General features: G+C 39.7%; 1 protein-coding gene and 1 non-coding gene across 3 annotated transcripts; both read right to left on the reverse strand.

Moving 5' to 3' along the window:
• Positions 1 to 735: 735 nt before the first annotated feature.
• Positions 736 to 12,583, reverse strand: Dkc1 (dyskerin pseudouridine synthase 1). Of its 2 annotated transcripts, none has more exons than XM_078034028.1 (15): positions 12,429 to 12,583; positions 11,702 to 11,769; positions 11,182 to 11,268; positions 9,434 to 9,525; positions 8,999 to 9,183; positions 8,339 to 8,403; positions 7,748 to 7,874; positions 7,384 to 7,514; positions 6,825 to 6,968; positions 5,135 to 5,255; positions 4,143 to 4,261; positions 3,264 to 3,367; positions 2,735 to 2,843; positions 2,031 to 2,168; positions 736 to 1,581 (listed from the first exon to the last, which is right to left on the reverse strand). In XM_078034028.1, exons 1-15 carry the CDS (start codon positions 12,442 to 12,444, stop codon positions 1,510 to 1,512), a joined length of 1,578 nt encoding a protein of 525 aa, XP_077890154.1. In that variant the 5' UTR covers positions 12,445 to 12,583; the 3' UTR covers positions 736 to 1,509. The 2 variants fall into 2 exon arrangements, with proteins under 2 accessions (XP_077890154.1, XP_077890155.1); XM_078034029.1 differs by having other exon boundaries at positions 11,702 to 11,766; positions 12,429 to 12,570.
• LOC120891054 (small nucleolar RNA SNORA36 family) lies at positions 7,154 to 7,286 on the reverse strand. Its single transcript, XR_005735491.2, has one exon. It is a non-coding gene; the product is annotated as a small nucleolar RNA SNORA36 family (small nucleolar RNA).
• Positions 12,584 to 18,959: the final 6,376 nt, after the last annotated feature.

Raw genomic sequence — 18,959 nt, forward strand, 5'->3', positions numbered from 1 at the left:
TAAGATTAACAGAAGTTCCCTACCAGAAAACAGTGCCTGCATGACAGGTCTTCAGGGTCTCGTACCCACATAAAACACCTTAAAGCTCTTGAGTAGGATCTCATTTAAAGCTTTCTGCCAAGTCTCCTATAGGGAGAAAAACTGAGGATGGGGTCCCAGCTGTGTAGCTTGGGGAAGCAGACGCTCAGATGGACTGGTGCCAGGGTATGTTCTTCATATCTGGCTAGAGCTTGGGGGTTCCCCTTTTTGCATGCCAAAACTCTCCCACAAAGTGTTGCTTGTATTTTCTTGGTTTTGGGCACCAAATTGGAAGCAATCCTAGACCTTGCCAGTCTTATGTCCTCAAGGCCTTCAGGTTCCTGACCACTCACCAGCACTAGAACTGATTAACACTAGCAGGCTCCAACCAGTAAGTTAGGAGTCCATGTGTCTATAGGTACAAATAGCACCCCCAGGACATAGTTCCACTCCAGGGACATTATGTAACAAATCTACTTTTTTCCTCAGTGCTTTTGAACAAAATATTGGATTTATGACCTCTCCTCAAGAGTATTTTATCCTATTAGGCCTCAAGGTGAATGTTCTACAGAAATGTAAAACTAACAAAGGAAAAGAAAATTTTACACAGGACACTAAAATCCCCAGATTTTTAATCAAAACATTTTATATATATTTTTTGTTATGCCAGTTTGAGATTACTGACAATTATAAAATCCAACAGGAATACTTTAGAAATGCCATGAGTCAACTTTAATATGTAAAAATTACAACACTATTCTCGCAGCAATAAGCAAGTCCATTCTTCAAATGTAAATGAGGGTTTATAACATGAGGGTACAGGAAAAGTTGTTTCTGCCGCAAACACAAGTAGCCAGATGGATTTGGGTAAATGCTGCTGAACACACAAGCACTGGACGAGTACACAAAGGACTGACAGCTAGGCCAGAAACAAAATGGACAGTACTGGGCCTGTGAGGCCCATACCCAACACCAGAATAGACCACTGTCCTCAAAAGCCATTGGAGACAAGATTTCCCCAGTGAATACGTTGGTTCAGTTACTCTTTCATTTATCAAGAGTTCTACACCGTTTCATTGAGCAGACTTAATTTTACAAACTTTTTGAACAAAGTTAAAAAAAAAAACAAAACCAGAATAAAGTAGGAGAGAACTATAATGTTAAAAATGGTCACTAATAAACAGATCCAGACAGTTACTGGACAGTTCTAGGTCTGAAACTGAGGCTTCCCAACTCAAGCAAGCATAGAAGTCAATGGCATACAATCTGCCTTTTTTTTTTTTTTTATCCACCCACATCCTTAAAACAGGACAAGATGGGATGACCACAACAGGTAGTATCACTGAGGTTTTAAGTAGCAGCTAAAATGTGCCAGAACTCTCCACCCTGTCCAGAACCTTTGTTCTACTCCCTCAAAACAAAAGAAACTGTTTTCTCAATAAGGCTTTCATCTCTCCCACCACCTGGGCACAAGGCTTAATGTCACCTTCACTACTCAGACATCACTTCCACTACTTTTGCTTTCTTCTTCTTCTTCTTCTTCTTCTTTGTGGTGTCACTGTCCTGGAGAGAAGAGAAACAAGCTTACAGCATCCATTAAGCCAAACAATTATGACTCCCCACAAAGAAAATCTGATAAATTCCACATAAGTTTGTAACCCTTTTCAGGACTTGTAAGGACATTCTGGGATAAATGTTGCATGTGAACTGATGACTGTGACATCCTAATCGTCTACTTTTGTAAGCTGAAACATTCAGATAATGAAGGTATAAATCCTTCCTACCAACTGTCAACAGAATTTGAACTGGGCCCATTAATATAGTATGTCCCCATGTTCATCCCATGAGAGTGGACAAGGCACTCCAGAACACAGGGAAGCACTAAAGGTTAGAGATCAAGGTAACATCCCATCCTTGTGTTATAGCTTCAAGAGCAATGAAGCCAGCACCACCTAATTCTTTCCCTAGCCAAGGACTAAGCTAGCCCAAGGAATCCAACTGTTTATACATACCCCATCTCCAGGCTCGCCCCCATGCTCTAATGCAGCTTTGGCCTTTTTGTCTTTCTTATTCTTCTTCTTTTCCTTCTTGATCAACTGGGGAGCTGCTGGAGGGTTCTCATCACTTTCACTCTCACTCTCTCGCTTCCGCTAAAATGAAAATGATTAGTTGAAAGTTAGATCCTTGTTAGTTACAGACAAGAAAAGTTCAGTACATCCAAAAGTCTTAAGAACCCAACTAGACCCAACAGTAAGTAAAGCTGTGGGACACAACAGGAGTACCACAGTTGCAGAATGGGGTTTAGGGACTAGAAGGCCCTGAGAAGTCATTTCTCTCACAGGTGGACTACAGGACCTAAGAGTGGTCCCTAAATTCTTACAGAATGTAGGCAAAGTTGGAATTCACATCTGACAAGTGAAAAGTTCTGCCAACAGTTTATAAGTCACTAAGTATGACCCAAGTTGCCACCATATACTTTCACCCTTTAAACACTGGACTGCTGCTGGCTAGTCTCATTCTCCTCACAGCAGACACACAGGGAACATGAATCAGAGAAGCCCACAGAGCCCAAACCAGGCCCCCAAGGTGAATATGAGACATTATCTGTGTATGCACTGCAGCTAGGATGAGGGTAAGAAGTTACACTGAGCCTAACACTGGTGCTTAGAATTATCTCCTGAAGCACATTTCCAACAGACCATGGCATGCCACTCACCTTTGGGACTTTTACAGCGTCAGAAACTACCTGTGGGGCTTTTACCACTTCAGCAACTAAAGGTGTGGTTTTTAATACTTCAGCAACCACCTCTCTTTTGCCAGAATCACTGAAATAGAAGAAGCAGTAATAAGTCAAATTGGCTGAGCAGCTTTCCACAGCAGTTCTGCTATATTCTAAGTTATTCAGCAATACTGGGTAAGCCCAAAACCACCACAAAAATACTAACTCTGGACAGAATTCACCAGTTACTATTACAGACTTACTCCCTCAAGAGTCAAACGACCAGATTAGAAAGAACTGTGTGCTATTCAGGCCTGAGCCCTTACCTGGCCCAGGCAGCCAAAGTTTCACAGAACCCAGCGAAGAAAACTGAACTGAAGCACTGGGTCCTATAGTTGGGCACTTAGCACATTTGCTCAAAATAAAACTCTCACTCTCTACCAAGGATCTGCAAACTCATCTGTCATCAATGTCCAAATGAAAAGTTTCCTGTCTCTACCCAGTCCCTGAAACATCTTACCCTCACCTGTAGTCAATGTACTCCTGCTTCCAGGTGGCAGGAGTGTTATCTGTGGGTTTGCCATGCTTGTCCAGAAGACCTTGCTTGATCATTAGCTTCTTCTGACTTGCCTGGTAGTACATTGGGGTTAAAATTAGAATGTTGTATCAATGCAAAAAATAGACAATGTGACTGCACACTATACCCTTAGACCTACCCTGCTTGCACAGAATGGCATAACATTTCTGCCTTGTGTATTCTAAGAAGAGCGCCCCCCTCCTCTGCAGAATTGTCCTGAATTGTTCCCTCCCCTCTTCACCTCACCAATACCTAACCCATCCACCCTTCACACTGCTTTAAAAGAAAATCCCTTGCCCAGATTACCTGACCCAGATAAACTCCTCACTGTGGATTCCCTAACCCTGGGGACCTCCCTGACTTTTTCTTTTGGTATCAGGGATTGAACTCAGGAGCACTCAACAACTGAGCCACATCCCCAGCCCTATTTTGTATTTTATTTAGAGACAGGGTCTCAATGAGTTGCTTAGTGCCTCGTTTTTGCTGAGGCTGGTTTTGAACCCGTCATCCTCTTGCCTCAGCCTCCTGAGCCACTGGGATTACAGGTGTGCACCACTGCATCCAGCATCTCTGCACTTCTAAAAGCCATTAACTTGGCTAAAATTCAGCATCCTACTATGTATGTATTTAAGAAATGCCCAACTGTTTTGCCCCATGAGGCCACAAGTCTTTGAGGTCTACGATGCAGCCTGACTCTGTTCACTGTCAACAATCCAACACGATGCAAGGCTACAGTAGTAAGGACACACCAAGATTTATAAGAGCAGGTACTCAGCAGTAACACAAAGCAAAATAACCCAGCAAGGCCTAAAACCCAGTCCTACTTACCTTTGGACCCAAACCCCACTTCCGAGGGTACGTGTCTCTCTCCATAATCACTCTCTTGATCTTTGCTACTATACCATGGTCACAGGTAGAGATCACTGCTGTGGTCATCAACGCAATAGCTGTAGGCATTGGAAAGAAAAGAATGATTTGAAGGGGAAGGGCTTGATAACTGATGAATCCCAATTCTACTGCTTCATGACTTTTAAAACCCCACTTACAGCCCCGAGATCTACTACCTTAACAGGGGTTTCCTTTGCTTAGACTGTGAATATGGAGAAAAATCCTCCATTATAGGAAGGAAGCTTCTGAAATGATGCTAACTTTACCAATTTAAAGACACCTAACCAAAGCAAGTGGATACACATGGCAGGTTTGTGGCTTAGGACATGTATAGGCTTGACACACATGTCCCCTAAGGGCCACGGAATGTTACAAGAAAATGGATCCCGGAAACTTCAATCTGTGGGATTGAAGCCTTCTATGACTGCCTCACCTGCTCAGAGTTGAGTGAGTTGACATGCTTTGCTTTACTTCTGGTATAAATTAGAACTATTAAATGAATAGTCTGACTCACTCATTAAGAGGGGCACAGGGTATTTAAAATCATAAGGAAGTGACCCAATAGTAGTGAAACTTTCATAAATTAAAAAAAAGTTACTTATTAAGCTACCTGCAAGCAGACAAGGAGCAAAATAAAGGATCTTTATTTTTGATTACCACAGACAACCACAACCACTCATCACCAGTGATTTCCTATATTCTCTCTGGAGAGCCAAGAATCTACTCATATGAAAGAGAAACCCCACTTATCTCCTCCTCACCTACACCTGACTGACCTCCCCCTTTACTGTGACCACCTGTAGACCTTAGGAGACACCATGAATAGATCAACTTAAGGAGTCAGTATGTGCAGACTGGCTCTCAGCAAACATAGCTATGATGGAGAATGGAGCCCCATCTCCAGAACTGATGAGGGTGACATCCCTCCTTACCCATGCAGATTGCTTCCCCCTTGGTAGTGATGACCACAATCTCCTGGTTGACCTCAATGCCATCTTCATATCGGAGAACACCTGGCAGCATAATCTTGGCCCCATAGCAGATTGCATTTACCTACAGAGATGGTATCACATGTGAGGCCCCCAGCCACTGCCCTCCATCTTACTCCTACAATCTATAACAGGAGAGGTGAGAGCAGGAAAGGTAGCTAATGGCACTGAGAGTTCAATAGGACACAAAGGGTCACAGAATAGTAGCAGCTACTTACTGCATGCTAGGCACTGGTCTAAAAACTTTACACATCTCATTATTCCCATTAATCTCTAGTTGCTGAAGAACACATCCCTCTTTCTTCACTAAGTTACATAATCAGATATTTAGGTTCTACTTTTCTCCTATGACATATAGGTGCTGTCATTTTAAATAAACCTGCCTTACTTTTCATGAATTACCCCCTACTTTTACCAGGAGAAAGAACAATACATTTACTGAAGATGCAAGCAGTAACAGAATCCCAAAGTAACTTGCAAAAAGTTAAGTAGGCTGCTCAATCACATAAGTTTTGGCATAGAACTTATAAGCCAATGGTTAACTCCCTAGAGTTTGATGGCATCCAAGGCATCCATGTATCTCATGACATCTTGTCTTCACTTGACCATATTCCACCCTCTCCTTAAATTCACCCAGAAGTTAACAGCCTGATCCCAGAACATCACATTTACACCTGACTTTTTTCAATTCTTAATAGTGCTATGTTTTATTATACCTCTTTAATATTTTAACCTTTTATTATAGACTGACATAAAAAATGCACCATATATGAATACACAATTTTAATAACTGAATACAAACAATTATCAACCTCAAATTATTACATGGAAATATCCCTCAAGTTAGAAAAAAAATTTATGGCTACATAGTACTTAACAAAAATTGATTATGCACCAAGCCACAAAACAATCTTAATTTATAAAAGCCTACATCCTCTAATCATATTACAATTAGAAATAAAAAAGCTATTTTAAAAATTCCAGACCCTTAAAAAAAGAAAGGGTCAAACTAAAATAACTGCATTTCACTTGCATTACTAAGAGGACTACTCTTTTTTGTTTGTTGTTGTTTGGTAATAGAGATTGACACCGGATCCCAGAGCACTTAACCATAGAGCCGCTTCGTACCCACCCAAGAGTTTTTATTAAAATTCCCACAAGATAAAAACAGTTATAGATCTGAAACTTTAGTCTCAAAATTTCCCCATCAAAACAACTTTTTCTAACAATAATTTAAATAAGTCAAGGTTTTTTATGCACATGCAGAAGTAACAAGTTAAAGAGAAGCCAAATTTTTTTGTACCACCAAGTCTATTACCTGAACCAAGTTACTTAGAACTGTTAAAGTCAATGTTTAATTTGCTCTATTTTTAAATAGAAGGAGAATTAGCATTAAACCTTTAAAGATATATATATATGGTTTTGACTTCATAGATGTTTCCGTTATTAACAGCAGAGAATCTAGCATCTAACCTACGCCAATAGGAGGGGAATTAGACCCTAAGGAAAATGATAAATGTAAATTCACAGTACTAATGTTTCATTTTTAAAAAATAGAATGGTTTCAGAACATGGACTGTCTCATCTCTGGAGTACATCCTATACAAATGTGGGCTCTTAATCCAGAACTTACTGCACTATCTTTCATAACCAATCGTTTATGGGATGTCAACAGCTTTTCCAAAGGATAAACAACTCGCCGCAGGTAACTCTCATCCTTGTGGTTATCATATAGCCACTGAGCATCAAGCACATCATGCATTGTCACCATATGGTCCTGAAAAGCAGCCACAGATGAAAGTAATTCAGTGTCTTCATATCTCAAATATCCACCAGAACCCAAACTTCTTAAAATTGAAGGTAACTACTTGTGAACTTGTCTGCTAGTCTAAGGTCATTAGGAATCTTCAGTCTCTTAGAATTGTTATTTTAACTGTTGCTAAATTAGATTTAAGCAGGCATTTTTGTAGACCAGAAAGTAAATAGAATAGATTAATATTTTCTATCTGATCATCTCCCCTAGTCAATTTTAATGTTCCAAAGTTTAATTAACAGAACAGGGAAGCTGCCCTGAACTGAACTCAACACTTTGGAAATCGTCTTTCCCAGGATATGAAGCAATGTAAGGTTCCATCAAGGGCTGGCAAATATTAAGAATCAGTTCTAAAGCCTCTAGCCCCACAATGGCATACCTTTTCACTCATGACTCCAGAACGAACCCTCCGAAGTTCCTGCATCTGACCGCCAACTCCCAACAACAAGCCAAGGTGTACACACAGTGTCCGAATGTAGGTGCCAGCCTCACAACTCACCCAAAAGATTCCTGAGACACATATACAAAAAAAGTTGCACCTATTTTACAGAGTAAACACATATTTGGTTGTGAACCTGAGTTATTCTCCATCTGAGCCATCAGGACTAGAGAAGACAGATGCAGGAGAATATACAATACGCTAAGTGCATCTACTTTTAACAACAGAATGGAACCCTCAAAAATGCATTCCTACTCACTTGCAGTCTGTGGCAATTCAGTTGCTCACAGGTCTAACGACTCACCTAGTCTTCTTTCAGGATCATATTCAATCATTTTGCTCTCATAGATAGTCCTCACTCGGAGTTGCCTCTTTACTGCAGCAATAAGTGGGGGTCGCTGGAACAGGGCACCTGTCAGAGTTTCTAGGGCCTAAGAATAAATACAAACCAAAGCACTTTCATCACACAGATTCTTACATAAGTTTAAAGGGCATATTTGGGGAATTTATAACACAATTGAGACACAGGTTTATTTCAATTATTAAGATCAAAAATACCCTTTTTAAAAACATCTTAAATTTTTTTTTAGTTGTAGATGAATACAATACCTTTATTTATTTTTATGTGGTGCTCACGGTGGAACCCAGTGCCTCACACATACCAGGCAAGCACTCTACCACTGAGCCACAATCACAGCTCTAAAATGCCCTTTCTTTAACTACTCAGGTAAGGGTTTGTCCCCACCTCCAGTATTCCCCTCCTCAGGCTAGCTAAGGAAGCCCACTGAAAAGGGCATAAGAGATGATAAGCTAGGAAAGCTAACCTGTTTCCACATAGTTAGGGGCTCAGAAACCCAAGCAGTCTAAGGTGCCCTCCCTACAGTGGCAGACTTACCCTAGAAAGCTGAGTCCCCCCTTCAATAGCATTGTGCAGCCGGACAATTCCCACATACTCTTTGCCTGAAAAATGACAAAAGAGTAGTCAGGTGTGGCCACTAAGTTTTTTTATACTTCTAACATGCCTAATCACTGCCATTTTGCATAGCAGAAAAAGCAGATATTTCACATCATGTTTACATAAAACTTTTATTAAAAGACAGATTTCATGGTGCTGATGGGAACACGAAATGAAGTCATTTTTTCTCACTTGGAGGTCAGTGGGGCTGACAAGGACAGCTGGACACCCAGTACAGAGCCCAACTGGAAAATACCTTGCTAAGGTAAATAGAATTTTCTCAGGTGAGAATGAGAAAAATGGTACTTTAGGCAGCAGGAGAGGAACCTGGAATGACAAGTCCAGAGCTGGACAGAATTCTGCCTCAGTGTTAGAATTTGTTGACTCAATGTGCACATGACCAGTATCTCAAACTCCAAGAGACCAACCTGGGTCTGGCAAAGGACAGAAGGGCATATGAAAACCAAAAGAATATCCCTGCTTCAGGAATTTCTCTCTCCTAATTAAGAAATTTCCAAGAGCCAAAATGCACAAGGGAAGCAAATGCAGAGTGCCTTCCAATCTCTAACTAGCCAGCCCTCTGCTCCATCTTTCACATACCTGCACTCTGTTGTGATTTCACCAAACGTGTTGCACGTTCTATGCACACGATTAAACAGCCAGTCACCTTTGGATCCAAGGTGCCACTGTGTCCTGTCTTCTCTACCCGAAGTATTCGTCGGATCCAGGCTACCACCTCATGGGAAGAGGGGTTAGAGGGCTTGTCAAGATTAATAAAACCTGTCCTAGAATGGGGAAAAAAAAATGTACTACCTGTTCTGAACTCTTCAACCAACCAAAACCAAAAATCACTACCACCACCATCACCAACAATTTTCTGAAGAATTAAAAAGAAAAAAAATCCATCACAGATATAGGTTATATATCCAGGGCAAAGCCATTCTAAGATGACACTACCTCTTTGAATATGAATAATGTGAAAGCATTATTTTGAAAAGAACTTGACTGAACAATGCTTGATCCCAACACATTTACCTGATATAGTCCCCAATCTCCCTCTTCAGAGGATTTGAACCACAAGGAAGAGGTGTATAGTGTGTTGTCCTTACATTTAGCTTATCGAAATTCTAGAAAGCAACAATATAACACAAAATGAATGAACCACTGACACATCTAAAACAAGAGTTAGCACCATCATCAACCCTTAAAGTTCATAGCAACCCTTAAAGTTCATAAATCTAGATTCTTGTGCCTACATTACCATTAGTTGCTGTGACAGACTGTTAAAACTCCTTAAATACTGGGAAAATTCCCAATATTGGAACAAGACAAATTTGAGCACTTACTTGTAGATTCAAGTCATTGCTCTAGAAAAAGACTTACTGGGGTACTACAGAACACATACTGGGCTTCATTGTGCAGGATTTGAATAAAACATGGAATAGCTTTGATTTTCTCAGCAACAAAAGAGCCAAACTGAAGATGACTGGCAATGCTTCTGAACATGGCCAGCTTATTCTTGCACCATATGCCCCACATCTCTGCTCCTTTGTAATCTCCTGAAACTTGATCACCAGTTGTAAGAATTCACTACCTGAAGTCTATCTTTCATCATCAGTTTAGTTTCTCCATTGTACTTACAACAACAGCAATAATGTTTCAACTACTTATCTCCCATTCCTGGAGTTTGGGACCTTACATACCCTGTTTATTAGCGTATTTCCAGGCCAACAACAGAAAAGAGATATTGCTTAAATGACAGTGATTATCTGGCCAAGCAGAAACTCAAATTGATTAAATTATATAAATACCATTCTTTCATCATCCCATACACAATGATTTTTATTAAAACTGTCAAGGGTTATCTCACTAACTTTTTTCTCGAAGACTCATAGCTGTTATCCATTTTTTAAAAAAATTTTAGTTATAAATGGACACAATATCTCTTTATGTATTTATTTTTATGTGGTGCTAAGGATTGAACCTAGTGCCTCACATCTATGAGGCAACTGCTCTATCACTGAGCTACAGCCCCAATCCGAGGTGTGTAACATTTTAATTGTGAAAATTATGAAAACAGTGTAATTTAACTCTATTTCTCAAGTACCCAATTTAAACCTCAAAGAAATAGTGAATACTACATGTTAGAAACTGTGCCTAAATGTGTTTCATAGAACACCTAACCCTCAGCCCAACTTCCTAAGTGAAGATATTATGAGCAAACTGCCTTAAAAAGTTTAAACAACTAGTCCAAGATCACACACAATGTGATTCAAATAGGTCTGGCCTAAAAGCCCAGAAGTAAAGCAATGCAAGTCTGGTCCACAAACTGGTGCAGGTGTACAAGATGGAGTAAGTTAAGAAACGAACTTGTTTATAAATTTTGATAGTAACTTAACATTGTGGTGACATTTTTACTGAACAACAATGTTGGATGCACTGGAAATTTTAAAATAACCTGGCCCTTTATCTCAGATACCTGAAATGTCACTGTTTTAGACTGTGACTTATTATGGTGGCATTTGTTAAAGTGAAAGATTTAGTAGTAAATATGCTTTTTTATTTTATTTATTTTAAAATATTTTTTAGTTGTAGATGGACACAGTATTTTATTTATTTTTATGTGGTGCTGAGGATTGAACATAGTGCCTCAGGCATGCAAGGCAAGTGCTGTACCACTGAGCTATAACCCCAGCCCCTAGTAGTAAATATTCTTAATTAACTGTTTAACAATTAGAAATAGTATCAAAGTCAGACATCAACCTTACACACACAGCACATACCTTTAGCAACAAGGGCCACTGAGATGTATCCAACTGAGCCACTTTGGATTCTGGTTTGATAAGAAATTCTTCAGCATGTTGTATTTCCTTTAAGAGGACAGATACATGACCTATTAGATCTTTCCATGTATTTTGAACAATTCCATTACTACCACAGTGGTGTATACCTTTTAAATGACAAATAAGGCATTGTGTGTCTTTTCCTCAGAACCTCCACAGGGAAGAAATGAACCAGAAGCTCTTTAGGTGAAGTGCCATTAAGATGGTTGCAATACATTTAAAATAAAAGGAAATGGGGGTCTGCTGATGGGACAAGAAAGAGAAATCCAGGAAGAACAGCTGCTGTTGCCAACAGCATTTTGTAAACTTAGGTTGTCTGCCTTTGGCTTTTCAGTGTTTTGGCTCTACACAATGACTAGTGAATGCTAGCCCATTCGTTGAGAATATTTAACACTTCTTTAGTTTAATATGTTAACTAGTCTTTTTAGCCAAAGCAAAGTAAAAACACATCCCTACTTACAGCTACATCTTCTTCTTGTAAAGACTTCCGCTCCTTTTTCTTCTTATGTTTCTTTGGTAAAATAACTACTAAAACAAACACGAGATTTGGTAATTTTTCCTCGGAACAAATGAAACAAAACTGAAAGTTAAGACACGTAGAAAAAGGATTTTAATCTAGCACTGGTGCAGAAAACTCAAATGGGTAAGGCCAAACACATGGGTCGACTGCCTGGTAATGACTGCAAGCCGTTTGCACGTGCTGACTTCCCTTCCAATTCACCACGTGGCTGAGGCAGGGCTCAAATACCCAACAGAAGCGCTCACCCATGGGCCAGAAAGTTCCACAGGCGGCCACTCAACTGTCCATGCGGCTTGTGTTCTCTAAGACGTTTTGAGCTCGGAGTTAACCCCATTCCGGGACCACCCGGCCTTTTCCCCACACCCTCTTAGTACCCTCGCTCCCTCCATCCCATGACACTAATGGCGACCCGGGTTCTAGGTGTACTCTCAGAGATGGGAAGCCTGAAACCCGTGGAGTACAGTTTCCGCGAGAGCTTCTGCTCGACACTCCTCCGTGGAGTCAGGGCCAAGAGGCAAGGTCGGCCTAAGGCCCGGCGGATACGCGGCAGACCCACCAGCGAGAGCAGGCAGCAGGCGCGGGGCCTGATGCTATCTCCCCACCCCTGGCTCCTCAAGACTTCAAAAGGTCGCCCAGGTCTCACTACCAAGGCGCCCGCAGCCCTTACCTTCCTCGTCCGCCATGTTGTACAGCACCGCGTGCGTTCCAGGCTCGCCACCCCCGAAAAAAATACCCGCAGACTCCCGCCGCTAGGGTCCGTCAGGCCGCGCCACCAGGACCCGCCCACCCGCGCACCGCCCGTGCGTGCCGCGCCGCAGGGCGGGAAGGGGAGGGACTTCACTGGGGGTGGGGCCTGGGACGCGCGCGGGCCATCAGCTAAATGTCATTGGCTGCCTCTGCCCATTGCCGGGCACGACTGCGCATGTGCTTGAGGGCTCACCCAGCCTCTCATGGTTCCAGCTGGAGGCGCAAGCGCCGCGCGCCTCCAAGGCCAGGACCGTGTGGGCGTGGCCCTGGCAGTAGCTTGCTAGTGGTCTCAGCTTTGACTTCCCATGCTCAGGCTCTGTAAGTCGAAACCCGCGGCCTTCTCACGCCTACCCGTTCAAGTTGGTGTCAGAACAATTACGTTGAAAAAATAAAATGTCGAGGCACAAGAAGGATGAAAGCCTTTTGCTGCTTGGAATTTACTTCCATTTAGGGCGATGCTGACCAATAGGAATAGAGTGAGAGCCATGTGTGGACCTGCACATTTTCCAGCAGCTACATGAAAGAAAAATAAAAGGATGAGAATTTCTTATAGTAAAAAATTTTATTTTGCCCTGCATAGCTGAGATATCACCATTTCTGGTGGCTTTTCTCCACCATTACTGCTGTCTATGACTCGTCTAGATTTTTCCAGTGGCCTCCTACAGGTGCATCTGTTTCTACTTTTAGATCCTATCCCTTCTCTGCTTAAAATCTTTTAAGGCTTCCCATTGTAGTGGGGTGAACAGTGGTCCCCCAAAAGCTATGTCCACAACCTAACCTTCAGACCCTGTGAATGCAACAGTATTTGCAAAAAGGTCAGTGCATAAATAATAAAGTTAAGGATCATGAACTCGTCCTGCATTACCTGGCTGAGCCCTAAAACCAATGGCAAGCTCCTTACAAGAGAACGGAAAAGTCAGAAGAGGAAAAGTTCAAGTGAAGGTGAAGGCAGAGATTGACATGCTTTCAGATTTCTAGCCTCTGTTATTGTAAAAGAGTAAATTTCTGTGGGTTTTAAGCCACTGGTTTGGAGATAATTTGTTATAATAGTCCATCTCATTAAAGAGCAAAAGCCAAAGTTCTTACAATGGCTATGAGAATTTGCCTCCAATTCTTCTTCTTGAGTTCATGTCCTTCCAATCATGCCCTTTATTCCTTTCCTCCTGCCATGATGGCTCTTGCCTGTTCCTGAGTATTATAGGGGCATTCCTCCATCTTGGGCTTTCATACCTGCTCTTCCCTCATTGTCTACTCCACTACTAGAATATTATAGCTTTATCAAGGCAGGAAATTTGTGTCTGTTTTGTTCACTGCTATATACTCCTTCCTGTAGGCTACAAACTGGAACCAAATTGGATTTTCTCCAAGGATATTCATAGCACAATTATTCACAATAGCCAAAGGGTGGAAACAATTCAAATGGCCATCAGTAGTTGAATATATAAACAAAAAGTGGTCTATCCATACCATGGAGTATTATTTACCCATAAGGAAGGAATTAAATATGATATTAATACATTTTACAACATAGATGAAACCTCGAAAGCACTATGATGAGTGAAAGAATCAAAAGACACAAGGCCACATATTATATGATCCCACTTACAAGAACTGCTCAGTATAGGCAAATCTAGATAGAGACAGATTAATGGTTGCCTAGTACTAGGAGGTTTAGGATAACACTGGAAATAATTGCTAATGAGTTATTAGCAGAAGCAGGGTTTCCCTTTAAAGTAGCAAAATGTTCTAAAATTACATTGTGGTTATAGTTACATAAAATTTTAACAATTGTAGAATAAGATGGCCACTCATTACTGCTCTGAATAGATTAAAGGACAATCAAATTCCTTGAATTTTTTGTTGAGCTTATGGACAAAATTTCTATAATCATCCTCAAGGAATCACTTTTATAGCACAAAAAGGTAACCAAAACCCAAAGTTATATTTTGATCTAATACCATATAAAATTACAAAACTCAGTGAATTTGCAGCTTTGTCAGTTCTTTAAATAAAAGTTCATGCAGGGCTGGGGTTGTAGCTCAGTGGAACAGCACTTGCCTAGCATGTGTGAGGCACTGGGTTCGAGCCTTAGCACTGCATATAAATAAATAGAATACAGGTATTTTGACTTTACTTCTGATACCAAATTCTATGCTAGTTGGAAATACAGCCATACATCATTGCTTAAAATGGGACAAGTTCTGATTACTTCATTGTCAGACGAATATCCCAGAGTGTATGTGCACAAACCTGGAAAACATAGCTCAATCACTCAGCATGGTGTCTTGATGCAGTCATAATGTGCATGAGGCTTCTGCCAGCTTAACATGGCATATTGGTTCACAGTAAACTTTTCTTTAGATGTAGAAGAGTACACACTAAAATGATGATAAACAATGTAGTACAGTAAATACATAAACCAATAATAGTTTATTATCAAGCATCATGTTCTGTACATAATTTTATGTCAATACCATGGTCAGTGTTGTAGGTTTATTTATGCTAGCATCACCACAAGCACATTATCTTTTGGTACCACTGTTATATATGTGTTATGTGGTATATGGCTGTATTTTGTTTGCAAGTAAAAGAAACTGACTCTTGCATGATTTAACCAAAAATGAAATTTATTAGAAGGGTGAAATGGGCTCATGGACTCAATAAAGGACAGGTTTAAAGAATTAATATGATAAATACAGTTAGCCCTCCCAATCTATTTATTCCACATATGAGGTTTTAACCAACCACAGATCAAGAATATTCAAGAAAAAAGTGGCATTTGTACTGAACATGTAAAAAATTTTGTATTATTATTATTATTAGTAGTAGTAGTAGTAGTACAGGGGACTGGACTCAGGGGCACTTAATCACTGCATCACATCCCCAGCCCTTTTATTTTTTATTTTGAGGCAGGGTCTCACTGAGTTGCTTAGGGTCTTGCTAGGTTGCTGAGGCTGACTTTGAGCTCACAATCCTCCTGCCTCAGCCTCCTGAGCCACTGGGGTTACAGATATGTACCACGGTGCCTTGCTCTTATCATATTTCCTAAGCAATATAGTATAGGAACTATTTACGTTACATTTAGTATTAAAAGTCATGTAGAAGTCATTTAAAGTATATTGGAAGATGTACACTGATTGTATTCAAATATGTCTTACTTTGTCATTCAGTATAAGTGACTTGAGCATCGACAGAGTTTGGTACCTGAAGAGGTCCCAGAGTCAATCTCCTGTGAATATAGAAGGAAAACTGTATAGAGATATATAAATAAATAAAGATATAGACATACTTCCTTAAATGAATGAGAATGAGAGCGAATGTGTAAGCAGAGTGAGTGAACACTAAAGTTAGGCCTCAAAACTATTTATATCTCATATCTCACTTCCATAGACTTTAGTAAAGGATTGTAGAGATAAAAACAGAAAAACCACATTTCAAAAAAATTTAAAACAATAGGTCTGAATATGACTTTTCCTCTACTTTAGGAGAAAAGCCCCTAACAACATAAACTTTTCACATTGTGTCTCCTTAAAGATGCTCTCTAATTACTAATCTGCTTTTCTGCCCTCAAGTCCTATAGGGTAATGATTGATTGGTTTAAAATGTTTCACTAGTCAGTCATATGTAGTAAATGCTATTAGTTGGTTACCCAATAGCTATCTTTTTTCTTTTCTTCATTAATAATAAAATCCCAGTTTTATTCAATGCAACTGTTGCTTCATGTTACTAAGTTTTGAAATAGTTTATTGGGCAACAGTACAAAGTAAACTGTGGACAGTGACTGGAGTGATATAAGCTTAATCAGGTGGTTATTCCAATTTCTACTACAATTTCAGATGTAATCTATTTGTTAAAACAATTGTGCACCTTTCCTAACATTTTCTATTTTCATTGACCTGGCCAATGTTGAAATGGTCTCTTGAAGATTTTGCTATGTTGCTAGTTATGACAAAACCTTGTGAGGATAGAGTACTATCCTACAGGATATGGAACATACTGTGAACCAGAGACCATTGAATGATGCATTTTTTCTCATGATCAGAATGTAAGAGGTCTGTGAAATATTGTGCTGGCAGGTTCTTTATATTAGGTATTCAGATAGGGCCAAATGGGGATGGCTTCTTTTGTTCCATGATGTCTAGGGCCCTGGCTAAGATGATGTGATGACTAGGGGCGATGTAAAAGCTTTACACTTAACACTTAAATCTAGGATTAATTTTGAGTTCATTTTTTAAAAATATATTTCTTTTAGTTGTTGATGGAACTTTTATTTTTATTTATTTATATGTGGTGCTAAGAATTGAACCCAGTGCCTGACACATGCCAGGCAAGCACTCTACCACTGAGCTACAGCTCTAGCCTCTTGAGTTCATTTTAATATAGGTTGAAAGGTTTATGTTAAGATTTTTGTTCATTTGATTTTTGGTTATTTTTGCCTACTGTTCTGGTACTGTTTTCTTGAAAAGGAAAACAGTTCCTCCACTGAACTGGACTTCAGTAAGGCTGAAGGGGAAAGGGAATTTGGGTGGCAAAAATCTTTTCAATTATTTCCTAAGATAACTGTAAATATTCATTTTATCACCAAATGTCAAATTGCATATTTCTTTTTCTTTATAAAAATGTTAAGCCATAACCAAATAATAAAATAAAATTATTGTATCAAGAAAAAATTGGGGGCTGGGGATGTGGCTCAAGCAGTAGTGCGCTCGCCTGGCATGCGTGCCGCCCAGGTTCAATCCTCAGCACCACATACAAAAAAAAAAAAAAACAAAGATGTTGTGTCCGCCAAAAAAAAACTAAAAAAAAAAAATTGAAATTCTCTCTCTCTCTCTCTCTCCTCTCAAAAAAAGAAAAAATTGGGAAATTTATGTAGATCTATTTCTGGGTTCTCAATTCTATTTCATATATCTATATATCTATCTCTCACAAGGTTTTGTCATAACTAGCAACATAGCAAAATCTTCAAGAGACCATTTCAATACTACACAGTCTTGAATATTGTAGCTTTATAAAAATCTTTGAAATTGTATGAAGAGATTTATGTGTTGGTTTTGTATTGTAAAACCTTGCAAAATTCACATACTAGTTATGAGGGTTGTTTTTATATATTCCTTAAGATTTTCTGTGAAGACAAATATGTCATGTGCAAATCAAGACTATTTCATTCTTTCAAATCTGTATTCTTTTTGCTTCTTTTTAAAAATCTATTTTACTGGCTAGAACTTCTGTTACAGAAGGAGAGGTGTCTCCAGAGAATGGTATGAGGGGTTCCCAGAGAGAAGGGGGAACACAACTCACGACCACCAAGGGTCTTGGCTTATGTGATGGAAAAGAATTTCAACATACACTGATCAGAGGCATAAACAGTTTATTTAGGAAAGCAGATACACATTCAAGGAAGACTGTGGGCTACCTCAAGAGAGAAATGCCTTTGTGGGTAAATCAAGGAATACATACTCAGGGGAGAATATGGGCCATCTTAGGAGGGACAGATATGTTTTGGTGGTTCCTGTCTCTTTTTAAAAAGACATTTGATGAGGGTGGGTATGAGAAGGTAGAATGATATCCGTCTGATAATCTCAAAATGATTTATGATGGTCTAGTCAATCTCAGGATCCTTAGCTTGACATCATCTTTATTATCTGATCAATGGATAGTGCTGGAAAGTCCTCTAAATTATAGTTTCCTCAAGATATCATCTCTCTCTTTAATCTGTTTATGTGTGGGTTAATTAATAGTGAACAGATAGAATTACAGATTTTCTGACTTTGGAAATGACAAGCCTGGGAGAAAGACTGACTTAGGGAGTGACAGGTATGAAAAAAGATGTGGGATTTTTTAATTAAAAATTTATTTTCTATTCTTACCTTTATGTCTCCTTTCTACCTATTTTTAATTTCTTCTGTTCTACCTAATTTCCAATACCGTATTGAAAAAGAGTGGTAAGAGTGAGCTGGGCACAGTGGTACATGGTTGTAATCCCAGCAGCTGGGGAGGCTGAGGCAGGAGGACTGTGAGTTCAAAGTCAGTCTTAGCAACTTAGTGAGGTCCTAAGCAACTTAGGGAGACCCTACCTGTAAATAAAATATAAAAAGCACTGGGGATGTGGGTTATTGGTTAAGCACCCCTGGGGTCAAAGCCCTGGTACCACACACACCACAAAAAAAGAGTAGATATCCTCTCTGGGCTCACAATCTTAATGAAACAGTATGCAATTTCTCACCATGAAATGTGATGTTAGCTAAAGAACATCCTGTAGATATTCTTTAATGGTTTATTGAAATTTTTTTCTCATGAATGAGTGTTGGATTCTGTCAAATGCTTGTTCTGTATTAAATGATATAATAAAATAAGCCTTTTTTTCTTTTAACTTTTAATGTAGTGACTTGCATTGATTGTATTTCAAATATTGAATGACCTTGACATGTCAGGGATAAATCCCACTTTGACA

The sequence above is a fragment of the Ictidomys tridecemlineatus genome, chromosome X, assembly GCF_052094955.1.
Source record: "Ictidomys tridecemlineatus isolate mIctTri1 chromosome X, mIctTri1.hap1, whole genome shotgun sequence".
Classification (NCBI taxonomy): Eukaryota; Metazoa; Chordata; class Mammalia; order Rodentia; family Sciuridae; genus Ictidomys; species Ictidomys tridecemlineatus.

Excerpts from the sequence above, each read along its gene's own strand:
- Dkc1 (XM_078034028.1), bottom strand. Across the intron at positions 5,256-6,824 it reads TGGTTATGAAAGATAGTGCA|GTAAATGCAATCTGCTATGG; the intron begins GTAAGTTCTGGA and ends CCATCTCTGTAG. Across the intron at positions 4,262-5,134 it reads GGGGGAAGCAATCTGCATGG|CTATTGCGTTGATGACCACA; the intron begins GTAAGGAGGGAT and ends CAATGCCTACAG.